Source organism: Fusarium falciforme, chromosome 11 (assembly GCF_026873545.1).
Source record: "Fusarium falciforme chromosome 11, complete sequence".
Classification (NCBI taxonomy): domain Eukaryota; kingdom Fungi; phylum Ascomycota; class Sordariomycetes; order Hypocreales; family Nectriaceae; genus Fusarium; species Fusarium falciforme.
The window spans coordinates 2,456,797-2,472,770 of NC_070554.1; the positions used below are offsets into that span (position 1 = coordinate 2,456,797).

Consider the following 15,974-nt stretch of genomic DNA (forward strand, 5'->3'; position numbering starts at 1 on the left):
ATGGTACTAGTCGCGCTTCTATGCCCTGGACCTGACTGCGGTTGGAAACTTGTAGCTCTATCATCGACAAGGGACGAAATAAAGCCAAGAGAGTGGACGAATCAAAGTCAAGAGATTACCTTGATCGAAGTTGCCCTGCCTGCCGTGCTGGTGCCCGATGTGCACCACGGACGTACCCTTCGTCGCGACGGAATCGGCTAGGTTCACGGTTCGATCCGCGATACCCGTGCCATGAGCAAAGGCAGTCTCGCTCCACTCTCTCCATCTTTTAGCCCTTGATTCCCCGCGACTCCAATCTTCTCCGCATGCCATGCTTCCTCGTTCTCAGGTGATTACCCTCACTGAAGAACTAAAATGGGAATATATATACACATCGACCCCTACAACCCAACAAAGGACTGAGGTTTAAAAAACAAATTAGAAAGGAGGACTGATGGACCGATGAGCCAATACATCCACCGACTGGCCAGTTATGGCACGTAACCAAGAGTTGCCCAAGAACCGGAATAGCGAGCCGAGTCCCGAGCCGAGGCCGAGCCTTATTTTGTAGCACTTACCTCATCATTCGGGGGCGGATGCTCTCACTGGAATGGTCAGTGAGGAAGTGCCCCACCTTTAGAGCATTTTCTTTTGGCGTGGGGCCGCGTCTTCCATCTTGCCAACGCGTCAAATCCCGCGGCACTGGTAATCTTGCTCGGCCTCCAGCAAACAATCCAAGGCTAAGAACTACGCAATAATGACGCTCAACAATGCCGGCGAGATCAGCGCATCTGGAAATGCAAAGGTGCAAATTGGCAACAACAACACTCATTTGACGTTCCAGATTCTCGACTCGCCGGTTCTCGTGGAGCAGATTACTAGAGCCATGGAACACCCTGGTATGCAATTTATCTTCGTCACGAGCTAGGTTTAACCGTTGTCCACAGTTATGCGAGCATACGTCGGTTCGGATACGATCCCAACGCAAAGTCGGGACACGAGACTATTCTTTAGGAGCACATATTCCCGCGGAATAACGCGAAATATGAGGTGCTATAAGTGCGATACATGGGGTCATGGGGTAGATGATTGCTTTGCAAGTCGTGCAACCATTATGGAAGGCCGCAATCGCAGATTCGAGTCAGGACGTTGCATGAATTGTGGATGCAGGGGACACTGGGAGGCTGGATGCCCGGTGGAATACTGAAGCGAAGATTGGGGGGTCGCGCCGGTCTCGAGGGTAGATCCCAAAATATACGATGAACTTATTAGATGAATAGCGTTCATTTCGACAAGGATGGCAGCTTTTGACGTGGATGAGTATATACATCGCCCCTGGACGAAATAACATATAGAAGGTAGATAGATGAAAGTTAAAATCCGGCCCTAATTAAAGATGCCCCGTCCGCCATACTGGTTCCCGATGTGCACCACGGACGTACCCTTCGCCGCGACAGAATCGGCTAGGTTCGCGGTCCGATCCGCGATACCCGTGCCACGAGCAAAGGCAGTCTCGCTCCACTCGTTCCCGACTCGCACCCTCGCCATCCCTTCGCTGTTGATGTCCTTTGCATAGTTTCTCCCTGCGATTCCTTCAATCTTCTCCGTAACGGCCTCGGACAAGACACTATCGGTACCGGCAGCAGCGTCCTGCAGAGCCATCAAGCTCGGCTCATCGCCCACCTCCTCAATTTCTAGCTCCACGAGCTTACGAAGCGTGGTATCCACAGGAAACAGCTTCTCTAGATCATCCACAAATCCCGTGATCTGTTCTACCAGCCTGTCAAAGTTCTTGCCGTCGTACAGCGCCCACGCCGCCTTCGCTAACAAACCCGTTCGCTTCTGTCTCTGGTGAGCGACAACCCCCAGTCGGCCATGCAGTCTCCGAACCACCGGCTGCATGTCCTTCTCTTCGAAGCGCACCAAATCATCTTTCCTGGCATCGATCTCGTACCGCTTCGATGACTTCTGTACGGTCTGGAAGAGCAGTTCGATCTCTTCCAGGATCGCTTGGACCTGTCGAGAATCTCTGTCGTCAGGCGCGTCGGTGGCAAAGCGTGGGTCGTCGTTGATCGCGACTGCTTTGCCCCATCTACTCAATCGGATCTTGGCGATGTCGAGTTTCAGTTGGCAGCGTTCGAAGTCTCGACCGAAATGGCGGCTCAATTGGATGTACTCGAAGCAGTCGACGCAGTTGTTGAACAAGGCCGCCGCGCTCAAAGCGCCGGACACGGTGCCGAAGACTTCAGCCATGCTGGTCGTGTGAGGTGAATTGCTGCGGACTTTTCTCGTCTCCGACGGGAACTTTTTGGTTCAGGCTGCACCACGTGAGGAGATGGTACGGCTGACGAAAAAGGGCATCTCAGTGGTCCACCTAAGCGCCGTCACGACCACCGCCGAGCCTGCTTGACCTCGGGCGCGGATCGACCAGCCTGATCCTCAATAATCTCGGCATGGCAACGAACAACGAATACACAACAGGAACAATGAATCCCGTGGGGTTTGTTCCCTCTGAGGCCAGTCCGGTTCTTGCTCGATTCGAAGAATGGCCTGTCGAAAACGTTTCATTGAAGTGCACCACCGAGAGCTGCAAGACAACGTTTCAATTGCAGCTTGAGTGGACCCCTTGCCCAAGTCTTGCGCATGCCAACAGGTCAGTGTCAAGGCCTGACAAAGGCAGAAGACCGCCCAAGGCTTCATCCCGGGCTGCAAAATCGTCTGGTGGAAAGTGGGCGCCAGGAGAGGAAGACAGTACGCAGGATGAAACAAGATAGCTACTCTTGGGCCGAGATACACAGGACTCTTCCACATCGTTCCCAGGGTATATGCCTGCCTCCGCTCTAAGAGAACTTCATCACCAGTACACGGCCTGAACGACAGCCGATAGCGACCGTTGATCCCACCACAGCCGATTTCAACGCGCGATACTCCAGAGGTAGCCAAACCATCCCCTTTCCACCTTTTACAATCCATAGACCGTCAGTGCTTATACCCCAGCCAGAGTGGCGAACACCCCGTAAGGTTGCGTCAGTCGACTGATTGTCGAAGTCTTCGGGAAACAAAGTACCATTGACTGAGGGAACCGCAGTATGGCCTGATAGAGAAGCAATAATGAGCTCGTTGGAAAGAATATGCATTGTGTCAAGCATGCCACGCTTCCACGTTCCCAAGTGATTACCTTCGCCAAGGATACAAAAGCAAAGGAGGTCTGACGTCATACAAGATGTCGAACCATCTCGGCGTAACTAAGATGGTTATTTAAATTCACGCCGACCCCTACGACCGCCCAAAAGAAAGAGATTAAACAAAACATATAGAACAGAGGACTGACCGTTGGATCAATACACAGACCGACCTGGTTAGTGTAGCACCCTAACGAACGTCCCCCGTGAACCGGAATAGTGAGACCCGTCCCGAATGGCTGCCAATAGCGACAGCGGATGCCGCGATCGCTGACGTCCCTGGACGATACTCTGACGGGAGCCAGAGCAGGTCCCGACCTTGATACGTGATCCATACGCAATCGGCACTGATGCCATAGCCTTGATTTTGATTTGAGTGACGCAGAGGACCGGATGCAGGTAGCGCAGCGGGTGGTGAGGGCGAGGGCACGCTCAGGTCGAAAGTGCCATCATCCGTAAGGAGACGAGCGCCGCTCTCGTCGAAACGGATAGTATAAAGAGGCCTACCTACATCAAGCGTCGCCTGGCAGTGGCCCGTCGTGGCATCCCAGATCTTGACGGTCTTGTCGCGTGACGCCGATGCGAGACGCTGGCCGTCGGGCGAGAAGGCCACCGACCGAACCCAATCGCCATGGCCCGTGAGCGTCGCCTGGCAGTGGCCCGTCGTGGCATCCCAGATCTTGACGGTCGAGTCGTCTGACGCCGATGCGAGACGCTGGCCGTTGGGCGAGAAGGTCACCGACTGAACCCAACTGCGATGGCCCTCGAGCGTCGCCTGGCAGTGGCCCGTCGCGGCATCCCAGATCTTGACGGTCTTGTCGCGTGACGCCGATGCGAGACGCTGGCCGTTGGGCGAGAAGGTCACCGACTGAACCCAATCGCCATGGCCCTTGAGCGTCGCCTGGCAGTGGCCCGTCGCGGCATCCCAGATCTTGACGGTCTTGTCGTGTGACGCCGATGCGAGACGCTGGCCGTTGGGCGAGAAGGTCACCGACTGAACCCAACTGCGATGGCCCTCGAGCGTCGCCTGGCAGTGGCCCGTCGTGGCATCCCAGATCTTGACGGTCTTGTCGGCTGACGCCGATGCGAGGCGCTGGCCGTCAGGCGAGAAGGCCACCGACTGAACCCAACTGCGATGGCCACCGAGCGTCGCCTGGCAGTGGCCCGTCGTGGCATCCCAGATCTTGACGGTCTTGTCGCGTGACGCCGATGCGAGACGCTGGCCGTCGGGCGAGAAGGCCACCGACCGAACCGAATCGCCATGGCCCGCGAGCGTCGCCTGGCAGTGGCCCGTCGTGACATCCCAGATCTTAATAGTCATGTCGTGTGACGCCGATGCGAGACGCTGGCCGTCGGGCGAGAAGGCCACCGACTGAACCCAATCGCCATGGCCCTCGAGCGTCGCCATACATGCATCCCAATCCTCTGCCATAGCCGGTTTAGTTATAATCCAATCTGGCTCCTCCCCTTCGAACAATTTCCTCGTCATGCTCCGCCTAGGACTAAAGATAAGCGCCGACGCATATATCTGAAGAGGCGCCTTCCCTATCGCCCATCCGTGCGATAGGATAAATCGGCGTGCATCTCGAACGAGGTCGAATAAGCAGGACCCATCGGACCGTTCCTAGTAGAGATATTAATTAGTACGTCGGTTCCATATGATCAAGCTAACTCGCCTACTAGCAATGTCTCGAGCTTCGTCATCGCAACCACTCCTCCCGGTATGTCTCGGAGAAGACTCAGTGCCTCGAGCCAGTAGAGGTACTTCTTGCTAAGAAACTGATGGACTCTACCGTCATCGTGGAGGTCGTCGATGGGCATCCAAGTCCTATGCGAGATTGCATCGCTTAGGTGGTCAACCCAGTAGGTGCATGAGTACCGCGCCGGGGCTAGCGGGTCCGGCTCGGGCTGGCGGATCTCGTCGATAGAGGCGCCGGGATGGTGTAAGTCGTACATATCGCGCCGCAGTGACCTGGACATCACCAGCAGCGACCTCGAGAAGGCGGTATAGTGGTCCATCCCAGAAGAAAACATTTCATTGGATGCCTTTGTAAGTAAAAATTCCTTTGCCGACTGATGGACGAAGTAGATGGTATGGTCGCGTAGAGTCAGGAACGATCCGCAAAGCCCTATGACCTCCACCAAAGAGCCAAGGTCATCGGAAATGTCCTCAAGTATGTCGACAAAAGACGTGAGTTCGTGTAGGGTAATGGGTCGATAGACAATCGTTAGGAGGGCTAGTATGCCTATGCACAGGTCGGAATTGTCTGAACTGCGAATTTGCACCATCATTCGCTGGTAAAGAGAATCAAGTCCTGGAGGAAACGCCTCTAGCTTGGCGAGAGTGTTCCATCGTGGGATCTTCTCAAGCCCTTGACAGGCCAAGGCCACCCAGAGGAACGTGTCATTTGCATTCGAGGATAAGTGGTGCTGAACGGCGTCCCGTGTTTTGGGGTTGTAATTCTTCAGCCGCGCCAATTGATCCACCTTGTGCTTGATGTATATACTGACAGCATTGGAGATGGACTTTTCGTTTAGCTCGAGACACAGCCTTACTTTATGTCCCGCTGTTTCCAGCCGTTCCTCGATGTTCGGCCAGTTGCGACTAGAGACGATCCACTTGACACGAGGAGACTCGGATGACTTCTCGACAATCAAGTCGAGAAGTTGTGGCAGATCCGTTATGCATTCGTCGAGCGCGTCGATGGTCAAGAAGGCGCTGTTTAAGTTCGGATCTTGCAGAATGTTTGCAAAGATCTCAGACAAGGCCCACCAAGCATTCTCGTCCTCGAAGAGGCCTTTGCCCGCGTGGTCGTACTTCTTCTGCACGTGCCGGATAAGCGATGGTTGCTGGCCGACTAGCAGGTAGATGAGGCCACGCAGCACGGCCGTTGCGGCGTTGATGCGGGAGTCGGTGCCCTGGCAGAAGAAGTAGGACAGCAGCGCGGGGGCCTTTGGGTCCTTTAGCTTCGTCGAGGGGCTCAACTCGTCGATGATGCCACAGAGCAGCATGGTCTTGCCCTTTCCGGGATCGCCCTTGATCCAGAGCAGTCGACTCTGTTCGTCGTTGCGCCATTGCTGGAAATCGTCGTTGTTAAGAATCCAGCGGTACGAGCCTTCTAGCAGGCCGCCCTTGGTCTGCTCGATGCGCTTCTTGTCATCGCGGGGATCGGTCGATCGCAAGTCTGCTAGGCAGTGGTCTTCTGTTCCGTAGATGTTGTTGCCGACGTGGATGCGAGCATCCCCGTCGGCGGTGAGAGCGTGGATTGCATTCGACATGGTGCTCATTTCTGAGACCCGAGCAAATTGTACCACACACTGCATAACGGTTAGCATTCGCATAGAGCAACCCATTTTGGTACTGACATATGGCAGCGATCCTCAACCTTGTGAGGGAGACGAGTTTGGCACTTGGCCGATGACTTTGGCAAGAGGGCGAGGGCTATTGTAGCCTCACAAGTCCAGGGACATCAAGCTGCGGCGAGGGATGAGGGTTGCGGAGAGCAGAGACAGAGGGGCAGCTTGCAAGTTCGCTCCCGTGTGTGATATGGCTACAGACGAGGCGCGTAGCCCACCAATTATCAGCGCCATCTTGTTGCAGATTGCGCCCGGGACGGCTCAGTGATAGATGACTTGGGTAATTGAGACTATGCTAGAGGCTCCAGGGGAGAGAGGCAGCCAGTTAGAAGACCTTGTACTCAAAGATCACAAGTCGACGAGCTCGTCAAAGCCTCACGGTCAGGTCTCCCCCGCTTGCAGGATGATTGTTTGGCCCGATCCATGAGTCGAGACGGCGATAGATCGTCATCTCTGACGATGTGGGACAGCAACATCTTTGTAGGATTTGCGTGCGGGGAGGCCTCAGCAGCTGGAAGGACCCCTGTAGGCAGGCGCAGCCTGTGAGACCAATAGGATTGCTGAGTAATGTGGTGTACAGCTGCGCCAGGTCAATCCCAGGGCTCTGTCGTGTTGGAAGGGGAAAGTGCAAGGCAAAGCAGGTGAGGAGGGAGGTGAGAACAGACGCACGATTTGACTTTATGTGTGCACGGCTGGTTGTCAGATCACGCCGGGCGGGTAGCTTATCCTGGCTATCCACAAGACGGGTCCAAGGAGGTTGTACCAAAGAAGCTGTTGATCATCGTGAACTTCAACGAGGCCGAGCATTTGGCGCAGGGACATGCCGACGGGATCACTCGGTGTGGCGTACGGCTGAAAACCCATGTCTCACTTCTGGCAAATCGCGAGACGGTAATTGAGCCATTCCCCATAAAATTCCAGGGGATTGCTACAGTATGGGTCGGATCTAGATGCAACGCGTAGTGTAATGAAGGCGATACGAGCGTGACCTAGACGGACAGTCCACGACAACACCTCTGGCGAGAGGGCGTGCACCACGGATATTCCAAACAAAAGGATGTACCTGGCAAGGTGGGGAGAGAAGTAGAGTCCTTCGATTGCGGTTATATAAACAGTAGGAAACCGTGTCACCTGTCCACAGGCGCCAAGGTATCCGGTATATAGTCCAAAACAGCGGAACCAGGAGGTTTTCCCTATATGGGCAGGCAGAGCAGCCTCGGTCTTTATAGTCGACGAATATGACTTTGAAGCGTGCGCGTTGTTGCAGGAGGGCTTTAAACACGCCAACCAACTGCATCTTGCGACATAGCTACCTGAGCCAACCGGGGGTCAAGGGGTCAAATTCACAACCTGATTTAACAACTGCCTCCGTGACTACCTTGGGAAGTCGGCTCTGGTCGCAAAGGGGGGTGACGAATCTGTGGGTGGGGGCGAGCTTGTGATATCAGTCTATTTGTTTTGTTTTATTAGGTAGTTAAGTTGGGTCGACTACCAGTTATGAATGCTAAGGGAATGGTTCCCCTAGCTTATTAAGCGGCGTTGTCCTCACACTTCCCGAGTACCAGTGTTCTGGAGGCGCTAGTCTACGCAACCAGGGTCTACTGTCTTCCCATCGATGATTGCAACAGCGCATTCGTCACTGAGGATGCCGTGTGATGGAAAAGCAAGGTCCGGTATTGCTAGTCTAATGCTTCGATAGGTGCTTTGTAAAAAGAGTCAAGCGCACGCCATAATCCCTGCCTTATCCACCCCATCTCTCCCTTGCCGCCGCTTGGCCGTGTGCTGGCGGGTTCCGTGCCGTAAGCGCCTTGATACTGGTCCCACCTACCTCCGTGTCGGTGGCTTGGTGTGGGCCCGGCCGGCTCAAGCGGCGGGTCGGCGAGCTCACCGGAGAGGCATTGAAATATGATATGGCTGTCTGATTAAAACGCTTGCATGACAAGGCCAGTCCGGCCGCATCCTCAACAAAAAGGGCCAACTTCCTCTCCCACCTGACCAGCCTAGATTTCATCAACCACGCCCGGCGGGCATACATCACGCGCGAGGCGTCTCCATCTTTCCCATTGCTGAAATAGCGCCTCGTGACCCTTGGGTTTCATTTGGTGAACTTCCTCGACTTGGTAGCTCCAAGGCTTCCCGACTGCAGTAAAGTGGACGACCTTGGCCTGATGGTATAAGTCATTCAAATCGTCCTCAGATGCTGACGTGGTTGATGAGTCGAACCATGGAGGCACATTCCAATCTTCCCAATGGCTATTTAAGGTGACGTATTTTCCTGAAAGCCGTAATGGCCTGTCTTGAAATAGAACATTTATAATATCCATGTCATATTGCTGGGGTAATGGGTCGGCCAAAGTATGTTGAACTCGACGCCACTGCCTCGATGTTGGCTTTAAAGCCCTCCATTGGAAGGTCAAAGAGATGGTCAAGATTGTTGAGAATGAGCTGGTCTGCATCGAGAGTGATGATCCTTTTCAGACTCGGCTCGATCTCATGCATTCGGAAAGACGCAAGCTTGAGGAGACAACCACGATAGTAAGGGATAGTATCGTGATGAAGGGGCATCGGCTCTTCCTCAATGATCCTGGCGCCTAAGGCTTCCAAGAGAGGGCGATATCGCGAGGATACATTACGTGATAGGAATATAATGATATGGTGTTTGGTATTGAACAAAGCTTTGAGAAGGTATATGTTGACCGCAGCAGAGCAGGCGTATGTATCTTGAGTAGCATAAAAGACGTATGCGTAGGGGGATTCTGATGCTTTTTGGTGAAAAGAAATGAGGTAAAGTATGAGAAGAAGGAGGACTATAAGGCCAAGGAACCTGGAAAAAGCTGGAGTGAGTATGGAAAACATGACTTATGAAATTGCGGTGGCTTTGTGAGGGGGAAGGTGAAAAGTGACGGGAGTGAGAGAACGAGACTTTAAATCACCGTGAGTTCTCTCCTCGCTGACAATAGTTGACCTGCGGTTCGTGCCGTCGACCAGGGGTGAGGCAAGCCCCGATTCTGTGGCCGAGCTTGTTTCCCCTTCCCTCATAGACTGGCTTTCGGCGTTTTCAGCTTCCATTGGTGCCTGGGCATACTTTTAGGTGTCAACGAAGGCTGGAGGGATTCCGAATACCAGCTTCTCACCAATTGACGTAGTGTTAGTGCAAGACATTGGTTCTCCCAGCGTAGCTGTCTCATTTGATCCTTTGTGTCTTCCAGCAAGGCTTCGAGAAGTGCCAGACGGTTTTGACAGCCCATAAGTGTCAGGTTAGTACGACCACTGCGCCGTCGTTCCTCGGCCAAGAGCGAAGAGGCTGCGCAACAAGAGGTTTCTGGGTTCGCGTAAAACGGGTTTGAAGAGCTCATGGTGTGGGTAGACATTGAAAGGATAGTCTGTTAAAACCGACGAAGCCTTTGACGCCTCAAATACCCATTGAAGTTGTTTCTTCTGATGAAACTTGGTACCACTGCCACCAGCCAGAGAAGTTTGCAAAGTGTCATGCGGGTCAGAGACCACAGACAACAGCTGCTCAACTGACCGAGGTACATACAAGATCTGGAAGGGCGGAAATCATCTGGAATACACACACCCAACCGCCCAAAAAGACAATGGCACTCCCCTTCACGTATGTCCAATAAGAGACGAGGTGCATCAACCAATAAGATACTGGAGGGAGTGCATCTAGCACATCACCCGACTCACTCCTGGGGTGGAGGGTATCAACCAATGAGATACGTCAGCCAATGAAATGCATAAGCCTCTCGTCAGGTTCTGGGATATCAACCACAGGCCGGGGTGGGTTTAGGAATTATCGTCAACAGGTTTGTCAGACCGGCCAATGAAAGGAATAATAGGAGTGTCATTAAAACGGAGGCAATGTGGTCCGATCAGACCTGCAGCTATTCGGGGAAGTTGGTTGTAGTCTTGGGTTATACATCCAATGAGAAGTGCCGCTGCAATTCTGATCTCTGATTCGGCGTTTCTTCATGACGACAGTTGGCATGGGACCAACCAAGACTCCGCTTCTAACATCACCATCACCGTGTACCTCACCAACGAGGCCGCGGTGATCAACAAACCGAGGCAGTTCACAAGCATCCCCATCCGCTAGACAACCATTCTCTGCATCGTCGGAACACGAAAGTACACTCGCCTGCTGCCTCAGCACTTGAGGATCGTCTTCTACCGACACAATCCACGAATTAATCATGCACTACTCCCTGATAGAGAAGGTGTGCGCCGCCAACTACCCCATCTTGGTGGGAATCGTGAAGAACTTGTCGTCCACGGACACATCGGCCTTCTTATACGCAACCGGATTGTGGCGTCTGGTTGGAGAGGGGTTCATGAAGCGGTTTATGACCATCGAGAGGGAGTTGTCGTTCATCAGCGGGTGTGGCGAGTGGATCGACGATTTGCGAGAGCGAGGCGACACAGTCCTGGTGGTAGGCGACGCTGTCAACATTCTCATGAACAGGTACAACCGCCTGGTGTCGTACTGGACGGACGTCAAGAACGGAATTATCACCAGCAACTGCAAGGTGTGGATCATCGGTGTATCTCGCGTTGGGTACGTGGTGACGAGGTTGGATGCGCACCGGTCCGTATACGGCGTGGATTTGGCCGAGGTTGACAACTACAAGATGAGCGAGTCGGGCGAGATTGTCCGACTTGATGGGCCAGGACGTGCATGTCCAGGCGGTTGTCACGGGTCCATCTGCAAGAGTCTATTGCCAGTAGGCACTCCACTTCTACCAGGCCCCGGCAAGTGGCCGAGGTGCGTGACGGATTGGATACTCGAAGCGGATATATACTCGCCGAACATCAGCGTGATGAACAACGGCGGCTTCAGCGTGTACTGCATCCAGGACACGACTAGTGACGGCATTGACACCACCATATACACCAACAGCCAGTACATCGACGTCAGCGGGAGCCTGCCTACTTCACGTGGTTCGCGTAGAAGCCTCACGTACCTCAATATGAACACCGGTGTGATAACTCATTCGTTCGCGTGTGATGAGCAGACCAAGACCTGCTACAGGCAGTATACCGACCCGTCGTCGGTGATGATATCGTCTGGTTTTGACGATGACTACGAGGGCGTCGTGAACATAACGGTGAAGTTGCCGTCCAACGACACACCGTTGACGGCGGACTGGTTCAGGCTGTTCTGCGGGCATGTAGACATGTCGAAGGCCGTCATGTAGGTCATGTATTACCAGTTCGAGCTCTTGACGATTATGATCGTCTAAAACGAGCTGGTCTCACTCGATCGTGTTGTAGGTCTAGATGATCCTCACGACCGACTTGAGGGTCTCCAAGTCGACGGTCTCCTTGCCCCAGTTGTGGGCCACGAACATCCTGCCTGAACGCGTCAGCGAGTACTTGATGACTTTGATGCCGACTATGAACGACATCCCGATCCTGGGCTCGCAGACCAACCTGGCAGACCTGGCGGCGAAAGTCCCGACCAACCTCCTGATGGTAGTGATTGTGGGAACTGCCCTGACTGCGCATTTTCAGTATGTGGGACAGCCAGGGATAGTTGAGGGCGGTATTTGCTCAATGGGCTACGGCAAAGAATAAGTAATTAGCTAGATCGTTCCTACTAACGCGTCGGTTCATGTGAGGACTGCCTCAGACGAGCCAACTAATCACTTATTGGTGTCATTCAGCACTGCCAATTTATCCCGCTTACATAACTGACGATTCTTCCTCACGAGTGGCCGCAGGCTCCCCTAGTCAACCTTGCTCCCAAGCCAAAGCACTTCGTGATGTCACTCTTGAGCAGTTAATTCTCTAGTTCTGTTCCATGAAGGAATCCATAAACAGAGACGTTTTTCTTTTGCTCAAATTTACATTTGCCATTGGTGTTTCTCATTAACACCTTCTGTAACCATGGCTACGTTGCCCCTCATCGCCCTCGAGGCTGATCGTGATACCTGCTTGTTGGGTATAGGTGCGTAAGCCAACAATGCATACCGCGTTCCACGGCTGCTGTTGAGAAGAGTCAGAGTCGCTATCTGAATTAGCATTGGAGCATAGGGACTCGGCTTCGGCCTTTGACCCGGATGTATCTGCCACTGGCTTAGGTATAATCTCCGGTAGCCCAGACTTCCTCTCCGGTCCGCCCTCCTTTCTGTCATACGATATCTCGTTATCTGCGATTCCTGCTTTAGCATGAGCACGATCATATTGCTTTCCGAGTTGTCTGAGCTTCGAAGGATTCGTAAGTGCGGCCAAACGTATCATTCTCTCGACGGACATGTCTTGCTCGTCTTGCTCGGCAACAATGTTGGGGATAACTTCGTATTTCCCAGGCTTAAGTGTGATTTCACAATTCACCGACCGTGTATTCCATTGGGGGGCTGCTTGCACTTGGCAAATCGCCGTCCTGCCTCCTAGAGACCTCAGGGTAAAATGGAGGGTGAACTCGTACCGTCCTTTAAGGCCTTGAAAGTATCGGTCATCCAACTACTTAGTCGTTAGTTGATGGGGGTTATTGAGGAAGGAAAGTAGACAACGAGGAGCATGTACCTGGGATAGAACAATGACTACCATCCCCTCCTTTTGAACTTCAATAACAAACCTCTTATCAAGGTAGCCACCTAGCCATGGTACATTGACACTCATCCATCGTTGGGCTGTGATCCAGCCCTCATCAAAGAGACGAGTCCTATAAATCCAACGGAAATTATCTAGCATGTCATGGAAGGACATCCAGAAGGTGCCGTTATCACTGAATTTATGCCGGAGCTTCTCCATCATAAATGATGTCCATTCCTCGGAGCCATCAGACCACGGGCCGTTCCACTCTCCATGGCCACTTGCACACCTTTCGCCCCAAGGGTTTCTATTGAGTTAGCGAAGGAGACTCCAAGAAAGGATAGGTACCCACCTGATCTTCACTAGGGAAACCTTATTTCCCAGTTCATCTTCCACCTCTGTAGCTTCAAGAACAGAATAGTCATGCCCCAAGATAAGGCCATTCCTATGCTTGTCACCTTGACTACCCACAGATAGATTGAAAACAAAGTCTCCTTCCCCCATACCCACCATTTCACGCCAGAGTCGTTCCTTACGAAGCACCCTATCACCCGCAAGAACAGTAGTGACGCCGCCAGTAAGATCTTCAACTGCTGTACCAGCCCATCCACCGTCCAGCGCTTCATAGTCACCGTGGATTTTAGCAAACTAGTAATAGTTAGTTCTAGAATATCGGGAATGTCGATAGGAAAAAGTCTTTTACCGCTTTCTCGAGCAATGGCAGCCAGGTCTCATTGGCATCTCCACACTTGGCGAAGAAGAGGGCGTCTGAACCTGACTGTTTCTGCTTCTTGTAGAGCTTAGCCTTCTTGCCTGCAGCGTCATATATCTCCTGATCAAAATCCTCCTGCGTGAGATATAGGTTGTCATCCACGACTGTTGAGATCCACTCCCCGTCGCGGTAAAAGACAAACCCATAGACACCACACTCTTCATCTCGGGCGACACATATCCTTTCCATCAAGTCCTTCCGACAGTTGATAGTTGCTAACGCCGCAAGCCACCAACAGTTCCTGCTGGCTCCTTGTATTAGATCTGAGGAGAAGTCACTGATGGTGAATTGTGGCTTCTCAAAGATCCAGGGTATACGATGAACCGAACCTGGCTTTAAAGGTCGACCATCATCGTCATCATCACCATCATCACCACTGTCACAGGCTCTCACAATGCCGAACAGACAGTTGTCAGCGCAGGCGGAAAAATCGCTTTCGATGTCAAATTCTGGATCGCTGAACTTGCAGTTGGTACGCTCGCACTCTCTGGAAATGGCTTTTACATTAGATCGACATCGCTGGGCTGCTTCTTCGTATGTTTGGGCTCCTTCGGACGTGTTGTAAGGAGATATGTCGTCTCCTAGGAGCGACTCGTGGAGGCTCAGCGGGAAAATGGAGGTGACTTTGCCCAGAGCTGTAGAATGATACTCGGACCAAAATTTAGAAACAAGGTCCTGAGGGTTGAGTGGTTTCATCTTTGACTGGAGACAGGGGCGAGGTTTAGAATGGGCTGAAAACGGAGCTTCCATGCTAGTTATTGGGACAAAGAAACGAAAGTAATGGGCTATGGCTTTTCGTGACGTCGACAATGCATGCCTTAAGAGTATCCTAACTCATCGCCTATAGCCATAAGGACAGTAGTGCATACAGTACCCGAAGGCTGTTGCTGCAGGACAGCGGCGGCTATGCCTGCGCCAGACTCGGAACCCTGAACCGACTAATGGTCCAAAGCATAGAGAACCTTGGTTGCAGCGGGGAGCGACGGCGGCTAGAAGAAAACTTTCTGGAACTAGCATCCTGATAACAGCTTGTTTTCCATCGGTAGGATTGGTCAGCTCGCCATCCACTCTAAGCGCCCAAACCACAGATCTCAGATCAAGAAAACAGAATTTGGTTTGTAAAGGGAAATGTTTAAAGGTTGGTATCTACAGCCAAAAAATTAGGTGCCTGGCAGAATCCTACTGGCAACATGTCTAAGCCTAGCAACGTCGATCGAAGTCGATGGAGGACCAGGTGTCGGCAGCGGCTGGCCGAGCATATCAGTACGAACCCACACAAAACCTCACAGAGCAATGCTAACTTCATCAGATAAGAGCTTGGGGCTAAAAGTAGACCCAGCAGATGTCCGCCTGATACCCAGCGAGGAGGATCCCTATCGATGGAAACGGAGTTCCGAGAAAGAGCATCTCTTCGAGAAACATCTCAGTAAGCTCTCTATCGGACCGCTTATGGAGCTTTATAAGGAAGTAGGGACATCTTTTCACGCAGTACGACCGTCGGTAGAGGTTTGCAAGAAACCTTGGAACGGAACCGAAGCACAAGATCTCAAAGACGAAATCTCCAAACTCAAGGAGGAAAGATCTAAGATACTGCAGCTCGCACAAAAGGAAAGATCTGAGTTAATGCTGGCAAAGAGGCACGTGGGGAAGTATAAGAGGGATTACCACGACCTGAAGCGGAAGTATTCTAGACAACAGCAGCTATTTGCCAAGTTCAAATGCTTGGTGACGGACTTGATAAGGGACGGTGAATCTATTGAATCACCCTCGTTATCCCGCCGCTACGACAAGTATGAATTTAGTGTGTAGCAGAGGATGGATGAAACCTGTCTCAATCTCTACCAATGCTTCAAGACTTGTCCCGTGACTGCAAAAGTCACAAACAACATTCTTCTATAGTAATATGTGCCCAGGTGGACTGTGAATATTATAGAAGACTTCGGTACAACAGGAGATAATCCGTGGTGCTTAGGTAGTTTGCCTCGGGGCGTTGTCTTGATCCATAGCTACCCAGCCGTGCCAATCCATCCATATCGCTTTTCTCTTATTCGTTGATCCTTTTCCCTTTTGCTCCCAGCTCGGCGCTCTCTTCGTGTCCTTCTCTCATTCCTATCGGCCCTCGCGCGACTTCCGGCCGAGATTAC

The 15,974-nt window shown here is 52.5% G+C and overlaps 3 protein-coding genes across 3 annotated transcripts; all 3 read right to left on the minus strand.

Annotated features, from left to right (window-relative positions):
- Positions 1–1,365: 1,365 nt before the first annotated feature.
- Positions 1,366–2,232, minus strand: NCS54_01369700 (Hypothetical protein; the record flags this gene model as incomplete). The annotated part of the gene is made up of 1 exon (XM_053158873.1): positions 1,366–2,232. One exon carries the CDS (start codon positions 2,230–2,232, stop codon positions 1,366–1,368), a length of 867 nt encoding a protein of 288 aa, XP_053014848.1.
- A 1,119-nt stretch (positions 2,233–3,351) lies between these two features.
- Positions 3,352–6,449, minus strand: NCS54_01369800 (NACHT domain-containing protein; the record flags this gene model as incomplete). Its single annotated transcript, XM_053158874.1, has 2 exons — positions 3,352–4,785; positions 4,842–6,449. The coding sequence occupies 2 exons, from the start codon at positions 6,447–6,449 to the stop codon at positions 3,352–3,354; spliced, it is 3,042 nt and encodes a 1,013-aa protein (XP_053014849.1).
- Positions 6,450–12,392: 5,943 nt separating this feature from the next.
- NCS54_01369900 (Calpain catalytic domain-containing protein) lies at positions 12,393–14,580 on the minus strand (the record flags this gene model as incomplete). The annotated part of the gene is made up of 4 exons (XM_053158875.1): positions 12,393–12,986; positions 13,050–13,365; positions 13,411–13,706; positions 13,762–14,580. The coding sequence occupies 4 exons, from the start codon at positions 14,578–14,580 to the stop codon at positions 12,393–12,395; spliced, it is 2,025 nt and encodes a 674-aa protein (XP_053014850.1).
- Between the last annotated feature and the right edge of the window lie 1,394 nt (positions 14,581–15,974).